The sequence below is a fragment of the Plecotus auritus genome (assembly GCF_963455305.1).
Source record: "Plecotus auritus genome assembly, chromosome: 3".
NCBI lineage: Eukaryota > Metazoa > Chordata > Mammalia > Chiroptera > Vespertilionidae > Plecotus > Plecotus auritus.
In genome coordinates this window covers 165,590,684-165,608,012 of record NC_137772.1, presented here as the reverse complement: position 1 = coordinate 165,608,012, position 17,329 = coordinate 165,590,684, and the positions used below count along the sequence as shown (strand labels likewise).

The 17,329-nt window shown below is 36.7% G+C and overlaps 1 protein-coding gene across 4 annotated transcripts in view; it reads right to left on the bottom strand.

The window, feature by feature from the left end:
* Nucleotides 1-17,329, bottom strand: part of TAFA2 (TAFA chemokine like family member 2) — a 510,824-nt gene that overhangs the window by 2,742 nt on the left and 490,753 nt on the right. The window contains exon 5 of one of the 4 annotated variants that reach the window (XM_080658931.1): nucleotides 9,845-10,003. The exons of the other annotated variants lie outside the window; for them this stretch is intronic. Coding sequence (XP_080515057.1) covers nucleotides 9,992-10,003 — 12 coding nt within the window. The 3' untranslated portion in view covers nucleotides 9,845-9,991. Of the gene's footprint in view, nucleotides 1-9,844; nucleotides 10,004-17,329 lie in introns of those variants that run through there. 4 annotated transcript variants of the gene reach the window in all.

Genomic DNA, 17,329 nt, shown 5'->3' with positions numbered 1-17,329 from the left:
TTGCTTTGCTTTTGTTGTGTTTTTAATCAACTATGAAAAAGAGAAACATTGAACAAACAAAAAAAGAAAGCTTCCTCTAGATTTTGTTCTACCAGAGCTAGTCTCAAATTATACCACAAAAGGAAGATGTAAAATTCACAAATTCCTTTGTGTGTCTGTGGTGGGCCCTCATTCCCATGGAAGGAGCCTCTGCCTGTACATTTGACATTCCTTACTCCCGTGCACAGAGGAACTCTGGGAGGAAGTGAACTGGGGATGGGAGTTACAAACACATAAGTAAAGGGCCCCCTGACCTCAAGAGATTCTAGGAGCCGGGGAGCAGGTAGGGCAGCAGTTCACTATCAGTTTGCCATTCAGTGGTCAGGTGCTGTGAATGGCTTCCATTTTGAGTGTCGGTGTAAGAAGAACATGGGATGGGAATAGGACAATTCCTATGGACATTGTGCCACAGACTACTAATGGAGATAACTGACGATTGTGAAAAGTATGAACATTTTATTATTACAAACTTTCTTGCTAAACATGAATTCAACAAATCTTTGATTTCCATGGGCTGAAAAAGATCCACCTGCCTCTTCTGAAAGTTCTTAGTAGGAAAAATTAAGAAGCATAACATAAGATCATAGTTCTAAAACTAGTGGTTGGAATGACAGGAAAAGAGAGGAAGTGATACAGAGAGGGAGGGGAAAAGATTGCAAGAGAACAAATGGTTTAGACTCAGCAGGGACACAGCATAGGCAAGTGGAGCGACGTGGTGTCATGACTTTGAAAGTGAGGGCATGGCCTCTTGAGACACTTCAAGCCCAGTTCCTAAGTCATCTATTGGTGGGTATGATAGATGCATTCTTCATTCCAAGCTAAGCTAAGTACTTCATTCTGCTTCTTTATGTAAATCTCAGGAGTGATTCTCTCAACTAATTATATTTTAAAACTTTGTTTTCAAATAATTTTTAAAAAATAGGCATCCAACTCGACAGTACAATACATAGGCTTATGTACCTAGAACAAATTTCTTCTCCATCTCAGTAGAGAAAACATATATGTATAGACACAAACATATAAACACATATAAATATAATTATACAATCCTAACCTTCAGGAATATCATAAGCATATATTCTTATTACACTCAGTTTTTATCAGCTAAAATAATTGCTAGAAAACCAAAATGTCAACCTGACTAAAAGAAGTAATTATTGAAATATGCATGGGTTGGAACATAATTAAGGTAATTTTTTCACACTGTAATTTTATAAAATATTCTTTGTTTATTAATCCTAAATGCTAGTATATTCTGGCATGTTTTATGAGGTGAAGAGTAGGGCATAAGTTATTTCTAATATCAGATGAAAGTGGACAATTGTTTTAGATTGGGTTTTGATCAGAAGGTCATGTGGTTTAGCATTCTGGATTTCGGTTACTGTGGCAGTAATACTGTTCACACTGGGAGCTCAGTTTTTCCATATGTAAAAAGGGGGAGGGGTGATCCTGTTAACCTCATAGGGTGCTGTGAGGATCAAATATTATGTTTATGTAAACACCTAGCTTTGAAGACTGAAGTACTATAAAAACAAAAGTTTTAGAGTTTTGTTTTGTTTTTTAACTGCATACATTTTTAACAAGAGAGCCACTAAAAGTAGGATGAAAGGATTATACTAACAAGTCAGAGGATTACATTTAGGGAATTCAAACAAAGGCTAAGTAATAACTTGCCCTTTTCAATGTAGTTATAACTACAAATGTGTTTACCCTACCTGACAACCTCCAGATTTTGTAGCAAATGAAATGGCAAAACCAAAGATTTAAAAAATTATGGAAGACTAGAGGCCTAGTACACAAATTCGTGCACCAGTGGGGTCCCTGGGCCTGGCCTGCGGGATCAGGCCAAAACCGGCTCTCCAACATCCCCCGAGGGGTCCAGGATTGCAAGAGGGCACAAGCCAGGCTGAGGGACCCCACTGGTTCATGATCAGGGCTGGGGAGGGACACAGGAGGTTGGCCAGCCAGGGAGGGACTGCAGGAGGGCTCCAGGGCATGTCCAGCCCATCTTGCTCAATCCTGATCAGCCAGACCCCAGCAGCAAGCTAACCTACTAGTTGGAGTGTCTGCCCCCTGGTGGTCAATGCATGTCATAGCGAGCAGTTGAGTGACCTTAGGCATATCATTAGTATATTATGCTTTGATTGGTTGAATGGCTGACTGGACAACAGGACAATTAGCATATAAGGCTCTTATTACATAGGATGCTTCTGAATATAGGTACCAGTTTTCATCACCTAATATGTAAGACCCAAATCATATCCTATATAATAAAAGGCCAATATGCAAATCGACTAAACAACAGAACGACCGCTCGCTATGATGCACACTGACCACCAAGGGGACAGACGCTCAACACAGGAGCTGCCTCCTGGTTGTCAGTGTGCTCCCATAGGGGGAGCGCCGCTCACCCAGAAGCTGGGCTCAAGGCTAGCCAGCTCAGCGGTGGTGGTGGGAGCCTCTCCCACCTCTGTGGCAACACTAAGGAAGTCCGACTGACGGCTTAGGCCCACTTCCTGTAGGGGAAGAGAAATGGTCCATAAAGAGCAGACCTAAGCCATCAGTCGGACATCCCCTGAGGGCTCCTGGACTGGGAGAGGGCACAGGCCAGGCTGAGGGGACCCCCGCCCAAGTGCACGAATTTCCTGCACCAGGCCTCTAATTTTAAAATAAAATCACTGGCTAAAATTTAATACACAAAAACAAACCCCTTTCTGATCTATATACTCATTGACTAAGTCCAAGGTACTCAAGTTTAAATTCTGGCATCTCAGTGGGGCAAAACCAATGTCATTTTACCCTTTGTAGACTACAAACTGGCACTTCCTGATATTGGAGAGTTGCTTGAGCAATATTAATACAATCCAACATTTAATTTTTTTTCACTTAAAAGTAATTTTTAGTACACCAAGTTAAGCATTGCTTTATTTTTAGAACTTAAATATTACACTCTTTTCATTCAAGCCGTATCTTTTGGAAGAGGCCAAATTTTAAAAGTTGTACCTTCTAAGGAGGATTTTCAGCAAGTTTTCAGTAACTAAAAGCACGATGTTGTAATAAAAGCAGTTTTACAGGAGAGGGAATAGCATTGGCTGCCATGAATGCACTGTCTTCTGGTTCTGAGGGCAATAGACATAAAAGACTGCAGAGGAAGAGAAATGGTCCTACAATTATGGTTGTGCCTGGAGCTTCATGCACTATAATCACTATCTCGGTAAATTTGCCTTTTCAAAGGCAATATTTTACACAGCTGTTCTTATTTATGTAAAGGTTATTTGTATGTGTGCTGCACACCAACCAATTCGTTAAGTGAATCTACTTAACTGCTGAACAGGTACAAAATGCAATAATAATAATAATAACAACAACAATAATAAAATAATAACAGCTTTCCCAGTCACAAGCAGAAAGGTTTCTTGGTAATGATTCACCAGAATGAAGAAGCTAATCTGCTAACATTTTTTTAAAGCACTAATTCTTTAAGATGAGAGTGTCTGTTTATGTCTCCCAGTCCAAAAAATCTATAATAGGGCCCTGATTAGATTTCTCAAAAATTTATAATAAAATTATGTCTTTTAATTTTACACAAAATTTATACTAAAATCACCAACTAAAATTGAGAAAATAAAACCAGGTATACGGCATATTTGAAATCAACTGAAGTCAACTATTTTATATACTTCTCCTTTTATATTTTGAAGATTACAAAATATCCTTTTGACTATCTTAAAGTTAAGATAAACTAGAAAGTCTCAAAAGGAAGAAAATTCAATAATCTATTCTGTTCTCATGTGTAAATGATGCTTTTAAAATCATTACATTTATGGAATCTAATTTTTCCCCCCGTTCAAGTCATGCTGACTAGATTATCAAGGGGTGACAACATGTTATGGTGCAAGGCATAGTGTGGGCTCTGTAGGCAAATCTCCTGAGTTCTGATCTCTGCCTTATATAGTAACTTTCTAACACTGTGGGGCTGAATAAATTAAACTCCCTGTGCCTTAGTCTCCCATGTGTAATATGGAAAGGGTATTATCGGCCCCTATAATTTTGCTACTTTGATGAAATCAGGTAGTTCCTGCAAAATGTCTGTCCAGCTAAACGCTTTTTAAATATTAAGAGGTAGTAATTGCCAAAGAAAGACACAAAAGATATGGATACATATTGGAGGGGGCATTACTTCTTATTTCTCTCCAGCTATTGACTTACTCAATTAGAGTTAATTTTCTGTGTCTTATAGTAACTGATCTTGCAATTTGTTCTTTTCATATTCCTGTCACTCATAAAACTATTATATCTAGAATGAAGCACCACTCTTTTGGAGAACTTTGGGAGAGAGAGAATCTTTTCAGAAAAGGTGATACAGATCAGTGGTTCAAAAGGATGTATCTCAAAGCTAAGCTAAGCTCAGTTCTGATAACTCAGTACATGACCTTGAGTAAAACAGGTATATTAATATCTATGTCACAGAGGTGTATGAGCTGAGAAGTTAATGGGTCAAGTGTTTAGAACAGTTCTAGACACACAATAAGCATAGCAAGTGGTAACAATTATTCACAATTGCCCCTAATTCTTTCTGAGCATACGTTATTAGTCTTCACAGGCACCTAATTTCATTCTTTTTCATCCTTTGCCTTTCCAAGGAGCCAGCTACCATCAGACTTTGCATGCAGGACAAATATTTAGGAAATTAGCACTGTACTCTAACTACTTAGGCTTAAAAATAAATAGGGTATAATGATGCCAAAACAAAATGAAGATTTGTAAATTTATTTATTCATTATTGACGGTTCCTCTGATATTGTTTTTCTTTGATTTTTTTTTGAACCTCAGTCATTCAATTTGCCAGTTTACATAAAACTGTGAACTCAAATTTCCACAGCATCAATGTGAATGTTATATCATATTAACTAAATTCACAAAATAGTATGTTCTCTTCTTCAGTATGATCATTAAAATCTTATTATGAGGAGCTACTGAATAATACTTACATTCCTGTGACTGTAAAATGAATCCTATACACACAATAATAGAAGACAATGCATTTTGAACATTACGAGTCAATTTCATTTTTTAAAAAGCTAAATTTTCACTAGGATACCCATGTTATTAGGGAAACATTTACTTTTGGATTGAGGAACATTATTTATTTAAGCAATTGGAAGGCAAGAAATATGTGGGTGGCAGGTTTAAAGGCAGTGCATGTCCAATCTTTCTAGTACATCCCCTTAGTAATATCACAAATAGGCTCCATTTCAAACTAACATTCCAATAAATAAATTCAACTACTCAATAAAGGTAAAAGGAAGAATAGAATATATTCATCATCCTAAATGCTGATTTGAATGCATTTTTCCTTGTGTGGAATATAATTGCTGCTTCACTGCAAATGTATTTTTTAATGTAGCTTTTACAAGTACATGAATTAAGCTCTCACTTCACTTTTGTCTACTAAATGTGCAATTAAAACATAATAACTCTGCAGTAGCAGGTTTTCTCATTTAAGCTGGAGAAAATCTGCTATTGAGCTAGTCATAACTGTACATGAATGTACTTGTCCCATCTTAAAGCACCTTATACAGGGAGGTATTACAAAATGAAAGACACCTGTCAGTCCGGGATAATCATTTGATAGCAAGCTGACCAGGCGGTTTTTAGGTACAAATGAAGTTAAATCAATGACTTATGAATTGCCTTCATAAATATACCCCTATACAAAAAATAAGCCTGTCATTGCCTTTCAGGTGATATGGTGATTCCAACAGCTTTGAAAGCTGTTGCATTTTCATACCACCATTTAATTTTCCTTCCTAAGAATGGCTAGTGCTGAAATGGTCTGATCATTTATTTTAACATTTGAGGCACCAAAGGTTATCTGTTTAATGCTTCAGCTAGAGTCAGCATTTCCACTAAATGACCTTGTTATCTGTTCTATAAATTCTTTAAAAATTTAACAACCTTGGGTGATTGGGACGAAAGTCATTTCAAACAACAGAGAGCCTTTCGGTAGCTAACTGATTATATTTAGGTGTAGCTCTGTGTGGAAGCAGAAGATGGCATATAGTCTTCCTAGATTTCTGCAGAGAAATAGAACAAACTACAAAACCGAGGAGAGAGAAGAGGATAAGAGTTCTATTCCAGCATTACAACCTATAGTGGTTTTAGAAATTTGGACAAGTCACTTAATCTCTGAATCTCCAGGGTCCATACCTTCCATGAGAGTCAGTTGGATTCAGTGAGTTTCTAATTCCCTTCTATCCCCAAACTACTATGACCTTTCTTAAGAAGGACTAATTCCACATGGGATAAAACTTGGCCCTGATTACCTAAGTTCATCAGTGGTATAACCCCTATGTAGACTTCTTTTTTCTAAAAAGCCTACTCACTAAATTAGAATGCAGAACTAGTGAGCTTTGCCACAAATTCAACAGCTGTCAATGGCTTTCAGCTTCCTATGCTGTGCACATGACGATCTTGACTGGAAATAAGTCTTTCGAACAGATGGACCTGCACTGTTTCTTGGAACTTTGAAAGCTGTACAGTGCGCCTGCCATGAACTCTTCTATGTGACTCATGAAAACAGATGACTGTTTGCATAGCCACTTATGCACATTCATCCACTCAGAGGCAGATCAAGAGCTCCTCTCTGATGACAGTAACTGTTAGCAAAACATACCCTGACTTCAATTCTGGCAGCTAATAAATTTCTTTGAGACAGTAAGGAAACTTAAAACTTTCCTGCTTCTTCTTCCCCAGACCCTCATCATGCACTTTAGTTTATGCAGGTTTAGTTCATGACCCCCAAATTAAGATAACTTTGAAAGACAGCAATATAATGGGATTCAGTTATGATTCCTTCAGAAATATAAAAAAGCCCTTAAAATGGGAGAATTATTATTTTGAATGCTTGGAGGAAGTCTGAATAGATTTTTTAAAGATATTATTCCATATACCAGCACAGTACACACATTTTTAGACAGTTGATATTTTGAATTCAATTAAAAGGTATTTTACCTGCTAGATTTGATAGTAGGTTCATTTTTTTTAGAATCACCTCTCATTTGTTAAGGTGTAATTTGAAATTATAAGTTTTTTTCCACTTTGTCATTAAGGCTTAATTTAAAAGTTAAAATCTGCTAGAGTATCACACTTCTCACAAATTTCAGCCTCACTACATCTGAGAGCTAGTAGAAATAAGCAGTAAAAAGTATGCTTAAAAGTGGAATTTCAGTACAGAAACTTAAGAAATTCATCTTAGTAACCTAGAGATGACTAAGAGAGCAATGTTTTCTCTTATCCTCCTGATTGGTTTGAGTTAGAAATACAAGTGGTTCCTAGTAATAACATTTCTTTAGGATACCTGACTGAATAAAGAATATGTTGTTTATTATATTCCACAGATGAGTGAGATCATGTGATATTTATCTTTCACATGATCTCACTCATTTGTGGAATATAATGAACAACATAAACTGATGAACAAAAACAGTTCCAGAGACAGAGAAGCATCGATCAGCCCATCAAACCTCAGAGGGAAGGTAGGGGAAGTGGGGGTAAGGGGAGAGATCAACCAAAGGACTTGTATGCATGCATATAAGCCTAACCAATGGACATAGACACCAGGTGGGTGAGGGCATGAGTGGGGGGTGTGGGGGACAATGATGGGATAAGGACACATATATAACACCTTAATCAATAAAGAAAAAAATTTAAAAAAAAGATGTTGTTGTCACTTTGAGAACTTGAAGAAGACAAAGCTAGTACCATGCCTGAAGTAGCACATCCTCTCTCATCTCCATGCCTATCTTTTCCCATAAAATGAAGTTTAGAGATGATAGATCTCTGAAAAACATTCCCTTTCTGCAAGTTGCTAAACTAAATTCATTTCTGAAGAACAGGGAAGCATCTAGACCAGGGGTGGGCAAACTTTTTGACTCGAGGGCCACAATGGGTTCTTAAACTGGACCGGAGGGCCGGAACAAAAGCATGGATGGAGTGTTTGTGTGAACTAATATAAATTCAAAGTAAACATCATTACATAAAAGGGTACGGTCTTTTTTTTTTATTTCAATAGTTTTATTCATTTCAAACATTTTAACAAGAAGAATGTAAACACTAATTATTATAATTTGAAACTTCAAAAAATGGAGGAATCATAGCACAATAACATACCTTATATTGAAGATGGCAAAGGCAAAATAAAATTGCCTAACAAAGGAAAGGTACAAAAGCCTTTCAAATTAAACTTAAATATAATAAAATAATTTAAAACTAAAACAAATAGAAAAGAACAAAATGTGTAAACAGTAAATTAAACATTTTCTTTAGTGCAACTTCCAAATTATGCCCAGGACATAGATGTAGATGGCAATGTAGACTGGGTTGAAAGGTTTTTGGTCTTTAAAACATCAACTTCAGTGGGAACAGTGTTGTTGGTCTCCTTTTTAGCTAATGCTCTGATACTGTGCTCTCCAGGGGCGTGTCTCCCTACATCACCAGGATAACGTGTCTACGCATTCCCAGGGTGATATCCGGAGATGCATCCGCGGGCATTACAAGGAGCCTCTGGAAGATTGAGAGGTTGTTCCTTCCACTGAATGGGCGGATATAAATCCGCCCACTCAGAAGAAGGAGCTGCTGCCGTGTTTCCCGACGTTGCCATGTTAACACTGCTGCTGGTGAAGGAGCGGAGGGGAGAGCAAGAGAACCCTCTGCTCTTTCGGCTCCGCGGGCCGGATAGAACAGCCGAAAGGGCCAGATCCGGCCCGCAGGCCGTAGTTTGCCCATGGCTGATCTAGACAGTGACATTTAATATGTTGGTGCTTTTACTTTTTCTCCTTTCTATTTCCCAAATATATTCCTCTCTGGGTGTTTTTTGTTTGTTTGTTTGTTTTTAATAATGCTCAAGCCCTAGCTGGTTTGGCTCAGTGGATAGCACGTTGGCCTGAGGACTGAAGGGTCCTGTGTTCGATTCCAGTCAATGCACATGCCCAGGTTGCAGGCTCGATCCCCAGTGGGGGGTGTGCAGGAGGCAGCTGATCAATGATTCTCTCTCATCATTAATGTTTCTATCTCTCTCTCCCTTTCCCTTCCTCTCTGAAATCAATAAAAATGTATTTTAAAAAATAATAATAATGTCAAAATTCAGTAGTCACAAATTCCCAAAGTTGATCAAAATGTGAATCTGTAACTCTAGCTATTTCTAATTGCTTAGATGGTGGTCTGAGATAGCTGATTCAATTATAGGGCAATTTACATATAGAAAGTATGGACCATTAGGTAAAGGCACAATCATCATTTGTTATATGGAAACTCAGTGAAAGCCTGATGGCACAATACTTTTCATGCTAATTTCCAAATTAATAGGCAGATTGAACACTGATAGGGGTCCACTAATACAACCAGGGTTTTATATTATCCACTGTGTCCACTGGAGGGCTATCGTAGGTGGTAATATTAAATTCACAATAATGATATATTGGCTATTTGTGGCCAATTTGTTCAATTTGTGGATATCATAGTTCAAAGAATGATGCCCCCTTCTTTTAATAAAGATAATTTGATGCCTTTCTTCACTGATCACAGAGGCAGATCTTTGCCTTCTGTTCCCTAAAGCTGTATGGAGTTCATCTTTCCTCTGCAATCAGGGGCCCCTGGAATGCTAATGGGAACTATAAGGAAGAGTTGGTTACAGTTAATCCTGTAACACAATGTACACACCTGCTTCTCTGGGAGAAATAAACTGAGGTGAGAGCGCATTTCTGGAGTTGTTTTGAATCTTTACTCCTCAACGAAACTTCTGTCCCTTCCTTAGAATCCGACCAACATTAGGATTTACCACACTAGTGCTGCATGGTGGAGCCAGAATATTTTGAGTGTGGATATTAAAAAATTGTCATCAGGCACAGCAGAAACCTTCTCTTTCTACTCCTCCATTCGAACTTGAAGAGTTTTACACATTTGCCTAAGGAACAAACACATGTCAGGGACTCCACTGTTCAACAGGTTATTACAGGAAGCAAACCTGAGAGAAAGGGAAAATTCAACAGCAAGACAATAATTTCCTTTACCTCCATAAAAGCTCAGAACAGCAATAGTTTTGTATCTCTCCTAGAGGATTATAAACTCTTAGAACATTTTTTATTTCAGAGAAACACATACCCATAAATGGGACCTAAAATAAACAGGTGTTATAAGAAACTGATACAAGGATAGTAAGCGTTTCTCATGAGTATTTTGGACAGCATTCTGCACAAACTTAAGGAAAAAGTTCATTAAGATCAAGGGAGAAAGTATGTAGAAAACAGCAGACAATCATTTTAACATAAAAGGGTAAAATAATTGTAGAAACAATATTATGTAGTAGTATTCAATTTGAATTCAAAGACTTAATACTTGCAATCTTAACTGTTCATAGGCTTGTTTGAGCATCCATATCTATAGTAATTTATAATTTGGTAAAGTATGAACTCATACATACTTTAATACTGATAAGTATGGCAGAGTAATATGGCCAATGTATGGGTCTAGCACCCATTGGCATTCTCATCTCAATCCATCTTTGTTATTCTCTGCTCATCATTTGTGTAATCCTCATTAATGGTCAGAATGAGATCCATGACTTTTTCAGTTGTAATTTATGTTATTTTATAGGTATAGACTTTCAAAAGTTATATTTCTTCTTTTTTATATTCTTTTGTTGATTTCAGAGAGGAAGGGAGAGATAAAAATATCAAGGATGAGAGAGAATCGTTGATCAGCTGCTTCCTGCACACCCCTTACTGGGGATCGAGCCTGCAGCAACCCGGGCATGTGCCTTGATGGGAATCGAACCGGGACCCTTCAGTCCACAGGTTGATGCTCTATCCATTGAGCCAATCCAGGTAGGACAAAAGTTATATCTTTCCAAAAGTATTCCAGATATTACATAAAGCATATACTATTTTAATTTCAAATATTTGGATAATTTATTATTGAATATTAGTCAGTATTATTCAATAATCATATGGAGGAGTGGCTAGTAATTTAGAATTAGATAACAGAGGGTTTTGGTAATATAAATCATTTCTTACATAAATTTATTATATAAACTAGAGAGCTCAGGGTAGTTAAAACTAATCTATAATAATAAAAGCATAATATGCAAATCGACTAAATGGCTGAACAGCAGAACGACTGTCCGGAAGAAGCCGGGGCTGTGAAGGCCTACTCTTGCATGAATTTTATGCATCGGGCCTCTAGTCATACTATAAAAAGCTATTTCCCAATTTTGAAAAAAAATTGAGTCTTTTAGTACTAAGAACAGACCCCCTTTTCCCTTTCACTGCTAACTTGGCCACTTCCTCCCTAACCATAAAATGTAAGACTAAAATTATGGTGTGAAAAAGAGCAAAAAATTTCACTCTGGTCACTGCATTTACTTGACTTTATGCATTTATATTAGAGCCAACGCGGTCATGATATGGGTCAGTGTCATGACTCACCATGGAAACATGTGACTGAAGACAAAAGATGAAGGTGGAGAAAATGTAGAGGAGCTTAATACCCTTGAGAAAAAGCATGGAGCAGACGGAGAATATACTGCTTAACATTTCTAGTTCTCCATTTTCTTCATGTTGTTCAAAAATGTGGAAAGTCTTATTGTTTTTTAATTTCCTATACCCACTGAATATTTTTAGAAAGATAACATAAATGACCCCCATATGTTTTATTTCTAATCAGTTTCCTAGTCATCTTTTTATTCTCTTCCCAACTCTCTGTCTGGCTGTTACTATCTTCATCAAGGCCTTTATTGCATCTGGTTTGTACAGTTGCAATAACCTCCTAATTTGTCTTCTGATTTGTCTTGTTCATTGTAGCCCTCCTCCTCTTTGCCACCATTATCCTGAAAACAAAAATCTATAATAGTTTCCTGTTACAGAAAGAGATGTAAATTCTTGTTGGCGATCTAGAAGGGCCTTCACGATTAGACCTCAACCCACCCAGCTTCATCTCTCTATCTCCCCAAAGCCCCTCAGAGACACATAGGCACAACTCCAGCCATACCTAACTAATACTTGTAGGACTTGATATGCCCATTCATATCTCCTTATCCTTGTGTACATTTTACCTTTGCCTGAAATCCTCTTCTTCCAGACATTGGAGTATTCAGATAGTTATCACTTCATAGTTCATTAGCCTTTGTGATTTATCTAGTCAGCACTTTGTCCATACTTCTATTATAAGACATATCTTGTCCATAATTCTATTATAAGACATATTTTGTCATATTATGCTAATTTATTAACCTGTTTGTTTCTTCCACTAAACTAGAATGTATTGGAAAAAGATGATATTAACATATTTTAATATTAATTAATTTTATTATTTTTTTTGTTGTCAGTTATACAGATGTCCCTTATCCCTCACCCCCTTGGCCCCTGACCCAACCATGCTCCTGTGCTAAGCAGCATTCCAGGCCCTTAAATAATGCCTAACATTTATTAAATAAAAGATTGAAACAGTGAATGGATGGATGGATGGATGGATGGATGGATGGATGAACAAATAAATGAATATAAGGGGAGAATGATAATTAATTTTAGAAGAAGAAAAACAAGTTACTGTCTGGATTCTCCATGAATAGCAAGGGGAATGATTAAGTGACCCAAAACGTCAGTTCCACCATTTTTAATTTTTTAAGGATTATTCCCCTGATTCTGTGATTTCAGAATTTTAAAATTATAGATATGCAGGGGTCCTGACATCAGCTTCACACTCACACCTTGGATATTTAAATTTATTCTCATTTGGAAAAGGCCTGATTTTTTAAAACAATATTAATTTATGAAAATCATAATGCAAGAAGATAATAGCAATCTGTGATGATTTAATTGGTATTAGACTAACCACTGGGGATGTGGAAAATGTCCAAATAGATACAGCAAGGTTGATTATGGCATATTCATTACAGTTAATACTTCACAGAGAAATTTATCCTAATTTTTTTTAAATGCAGTTTTCTCTTGAGTAATTTTAATACTGCTGCTTAACGCTGTCAGGAAATTTTTCTCATGAAATGTTCCATTGTGACAATTATCCTACAACCAAGTATTACATGCTCACTTGACAACAGGTATGGCAGTGCATATGAAGTACCAAATTCCTTATAATGGAACAAATACTGCAATGACTGCTTCACCCAAAGTACTATTGTGCATGCAATCTCTCTCCCTCTCCTATGCATGCCTATATTTAATTATATATTCTATATTTAAGTTCAGGATGCCTGGCTGCTCTCCCTCCACCCAGATTTTATTTTTCAAATATAGAGGCTGGTATTTCAAAAGACAAAGAGAAGTCAATTTTTGCTTAGCAAAATGCGGCAGATTGCATTTTCTAGTCTAGACAAGAATGTCAAAGGCAGTTGATCCTTCTGTTGCTCATGGAACCTGGAACCTTCCTCACCCTTCCTTTGCTTCCACCTCTCAGATATTAATTGCCAGCACCAGTAGACTACTTAGTGCACATCCATATTCTCTTATAGCTCTCAGAAACATTCTGTGAGACTGTCCCTGTTTGGTATTTACTGTTATGAGTCTTTGTTTCTAATTACTATTATCTCCTCGCAGTTAAATGGAAGCTCTGGTGAACTAAGTGAACTTTTCAAGGATGCATATAAGCAGTAAGTGATAGTTTGCAGACTGAGATCCCTGATTTGGGGCTTCAATCCTAGTGAAATAGGTCCTGCATATCTGTTATTTCATTCATTCATTTGACTAATATTTACTGAGCACATATGAAATGTCAGGTGCTTTCCTAGGTATGGAGGGGGGTAGAACAAAAATCATTGTTCTTGTGAAACTGATCATCGGTCAAAGACACAATAGTAACATTTTAAAGTATGTTAGCCCATGCAAAGAGAAAAATATAATCAAAAGGAAGAAGGGGAATTTTGAGGCAGGTATGTTCAATTTTAGTTGGCATAGATAGTGAAGACTTGCTAATAAAGTGAGACTTCAGTGACAGCCTGGAAGAGAGAAGAGAGCCAATCCAGCTGATAGCTGGGTACTTCACACAGAGGGAATACATAGCGTGTGCCAGTGACCTGAGACAAAAAAAGGAAGGAGAGTAGTGAAGGGGGGCAGTATAGAAGATGAGGTCACAAAGGCTCATTCATTCATCTATTTCTTTGTTATTGTTTTTTTCAACAAATGTTATTGTTCTTGCTATTTTACTTATTGAAGATAACCGGTGGGCAAAAGCAGATATGATCCTTGTTGTCATGATTGCACACTCAGTGGAACTACATGGTGGTTACCAGAAATAACATGGCTTCAGACCTTCCTCCTTTCAAAAACCTTATTCCTGGAAGTTGGAACTGGATAGGCTAGCCTGAATGGACAGGGGAGAACACAATGGCTTCTTTATATAAGCCCTGGAAGCCACTGTTCTTTCCATTCCAACAGCGAAGAATTGCAAAGCTTTAGGAAAGGAGGGCCGTGTGAGTGTGAGTGTGTGTGTGTGTGTGTGTGTGTGTGTGTGTGTGTGAATTTGGATGTGAAACGATGGAACATTTCCCTGGCAAATGTTTTCAGCTGACTGGTGGCAAAACATTCCTGAATGCCTGTCTTACATACACTTACACTCTAGCTAGATGGAGACATCCCCTAGTGTAGAAAACCAACCTCGAATAAGAAGGCCAAGCATTCCTCCACTGTAGCTTTCAGCTTTTCCTGTCTATGAGATATGCTTTAAAGGGATGTCCTCTCCCCAAACTAGTCAACTGTATGTGAGTTCAATTGTGAGAAAAATACCACATCTCCATTTGAGGGGATTCTGAAGGAAGAGGTGGAGAAGAATCTGAACTAATATCTGAAGCAGAGAATCTCTAAGGAGCTACCCCTGCCATGGCAAACTGGTTTGAAATGTGTAGCAGAGGGAAAATCAAAACTTATTTGGTCCATTTAGGCTTTTCCTACTCAAATATTTATTCTCTTACCAGGAGGCTAGACTGCCTGGGTTTAATCCTAGGTCTGATGCTTATTGGCTATGCAACTTTGGGAAACCTTTTCATTTCTCAGTCTCCTCATGTGTAAAATGAAGATAAGCCTATTTCATAGAGTGATTGTGAGCATTAAGTGAATATATATTAAGTGCCTATAATGATGCTTGACCATAGAAAAACTTCAGAAAGTCAGTTATCATGTGGTTTCTTCCTGAGGAAGTAAAACTTTTATCATTGGGAAATGTTCTTCCTTAATAGCATATCAACTTACTTTAGGTTAGTGTTTGTATAGTGTATCTTTTCCATTATTTTTTACATTCAGTTTTTCTTCATTCTGGCAGTCCTTGGGTTACGTCGGACTCAACTTATGTCATTTCGTGGTTATGTCGCCATCTCCCATTTATTTATATAAAAAAAATTCCGTCATTTCGACGTATGTACATATGTGCTTTGTGTTTTTTATTATTTACTGTATTTACCACAAGTAAAGGTCAGGAATTGTTATCTTTCTTTTAAATTTTTTTACTGTTTCACTTCATTACTGCTGTGTATGTGCTCCATGTGAGTGATGTAGGTGCTTATGTAGGTGGGTTCCGACTTAGGGCGAAAATAGCATTACATCATGCCTAGGAACAGATCTCCGATGTAACCCAAGGACCTACTGTAATTTTAGATTAGATGAACCTCTGTGAAATAGTATATACTTGTGTTTTGATCTTGTGATCCAGATTGACAATCTTTGTATTTGCCTCATAATTGGATCATTAGGCCATTTGCACTTAATATAATCACATTATAAATTTGGGTTTAATCTACCAACTAAATTTTATTTTACTTGTTCTGGATTCCTTTTTTCTTTCTTCTTTTGCCTTCTTTTGTGCTCCCTCTAACATTGACAACTGCCTCCATGGATTAAGGAATTCCCAAAACTAAACTAATATCTCTTACCCTTTATTCTCCCCTAGATTCTGGAGCAATAACTCTTCAATTTCTTATTAACTTTTCAATGCCTCCACGTATGCCATCTTACATTTTGTTAAACTCTTCAGTTTCCTTAGAGGGAAGGGTAGAAAACAGGGCAGTTTGGTGGTATTATTAAGTATCCATTACCAAAAGTGAAAGTTAAGTTATATGGGTTAAGTTTTATTGATGAACTTGGTGTCGATTAGTCATTCACCAAATGTATATAATATTTGAAATTTACATTTGATATTTTACTGGCATAGTACCTCTGCATTACAACCATGTTGAGATGGAATCTTCTCTCCATATTTACCTTCACTTAATGATTAAAACAGAACTTCATTAGAAGTTACTTATATATACATGACTATATTGTCCAGTTCATCTAGGAAAAACCTGATTTACACAGTTTATTCTGTCTTCACATTAGATTTATCCTGGAATTATGTCCTAGTATGGACAACAAATTATATCATCACCCACAGAGAGTAGTTACCTTCATTGTGGAAGATTTAATTTTTAGTAAATAATTCATAATGTTGAAATCTTACAGCTATGAATCAATGACTCTCTGATACAAGTATTTCAACTATTGCAATAGTAAAAAATGATCATTCCTTGAAGCGTACAAGATTTCTGAAACTCATTCAGTCACATCAAGTAGCTAATCAATTTTTAAGGCTAGCATTAAGGAAAGGTTTGTCGCTAGAGCACTGTAGTAACTTCTTCAACTTTTCCATAATAAAGCTGAGACATGGATGTTATAATGTGAAAGAATGACTACAATATTATCAATTAGTGTTGTAATCCAAAGTCATAAACTCTGAGAATCAAATTAAAGCCATTGCACAAGCTGTTACCTTTGAGATAAGAGATTTGTTAAAACAAACAGGACAAATAGGCTTCTTATAAAATCAAGATTTATTTTAAAACACTAATAATCTCAAGTATAGGGTACATTTTTTTCTGGATTTTTTTTGGATATTTATATTATATTATAATGAAAAATTCAATTCTGATGGAATTTTTCCAATGTTGCCTAAAATATAAAAATAAAAATTACCTGTGAATTTCAATTTCCCCTAATTATTTTTACCATGAATAATTAAAAGTTGGATAAGAGGCAATATAACCTATATACACTGAATGTTCACCTATTGATGATTATGATGATGATGATGATGATAAATAAAATGATGAATTTAAGATTTTCTAAGAATCAGGCAGGTAAATAATTATAATACATAGTTAAGAACCAGTCTGAGCATTGACCTATGAACCATCAGGTCATGATTCAATCCCCAGTCAGGGCACATGCCCAGGTTTCGGGCTCGATCCCTA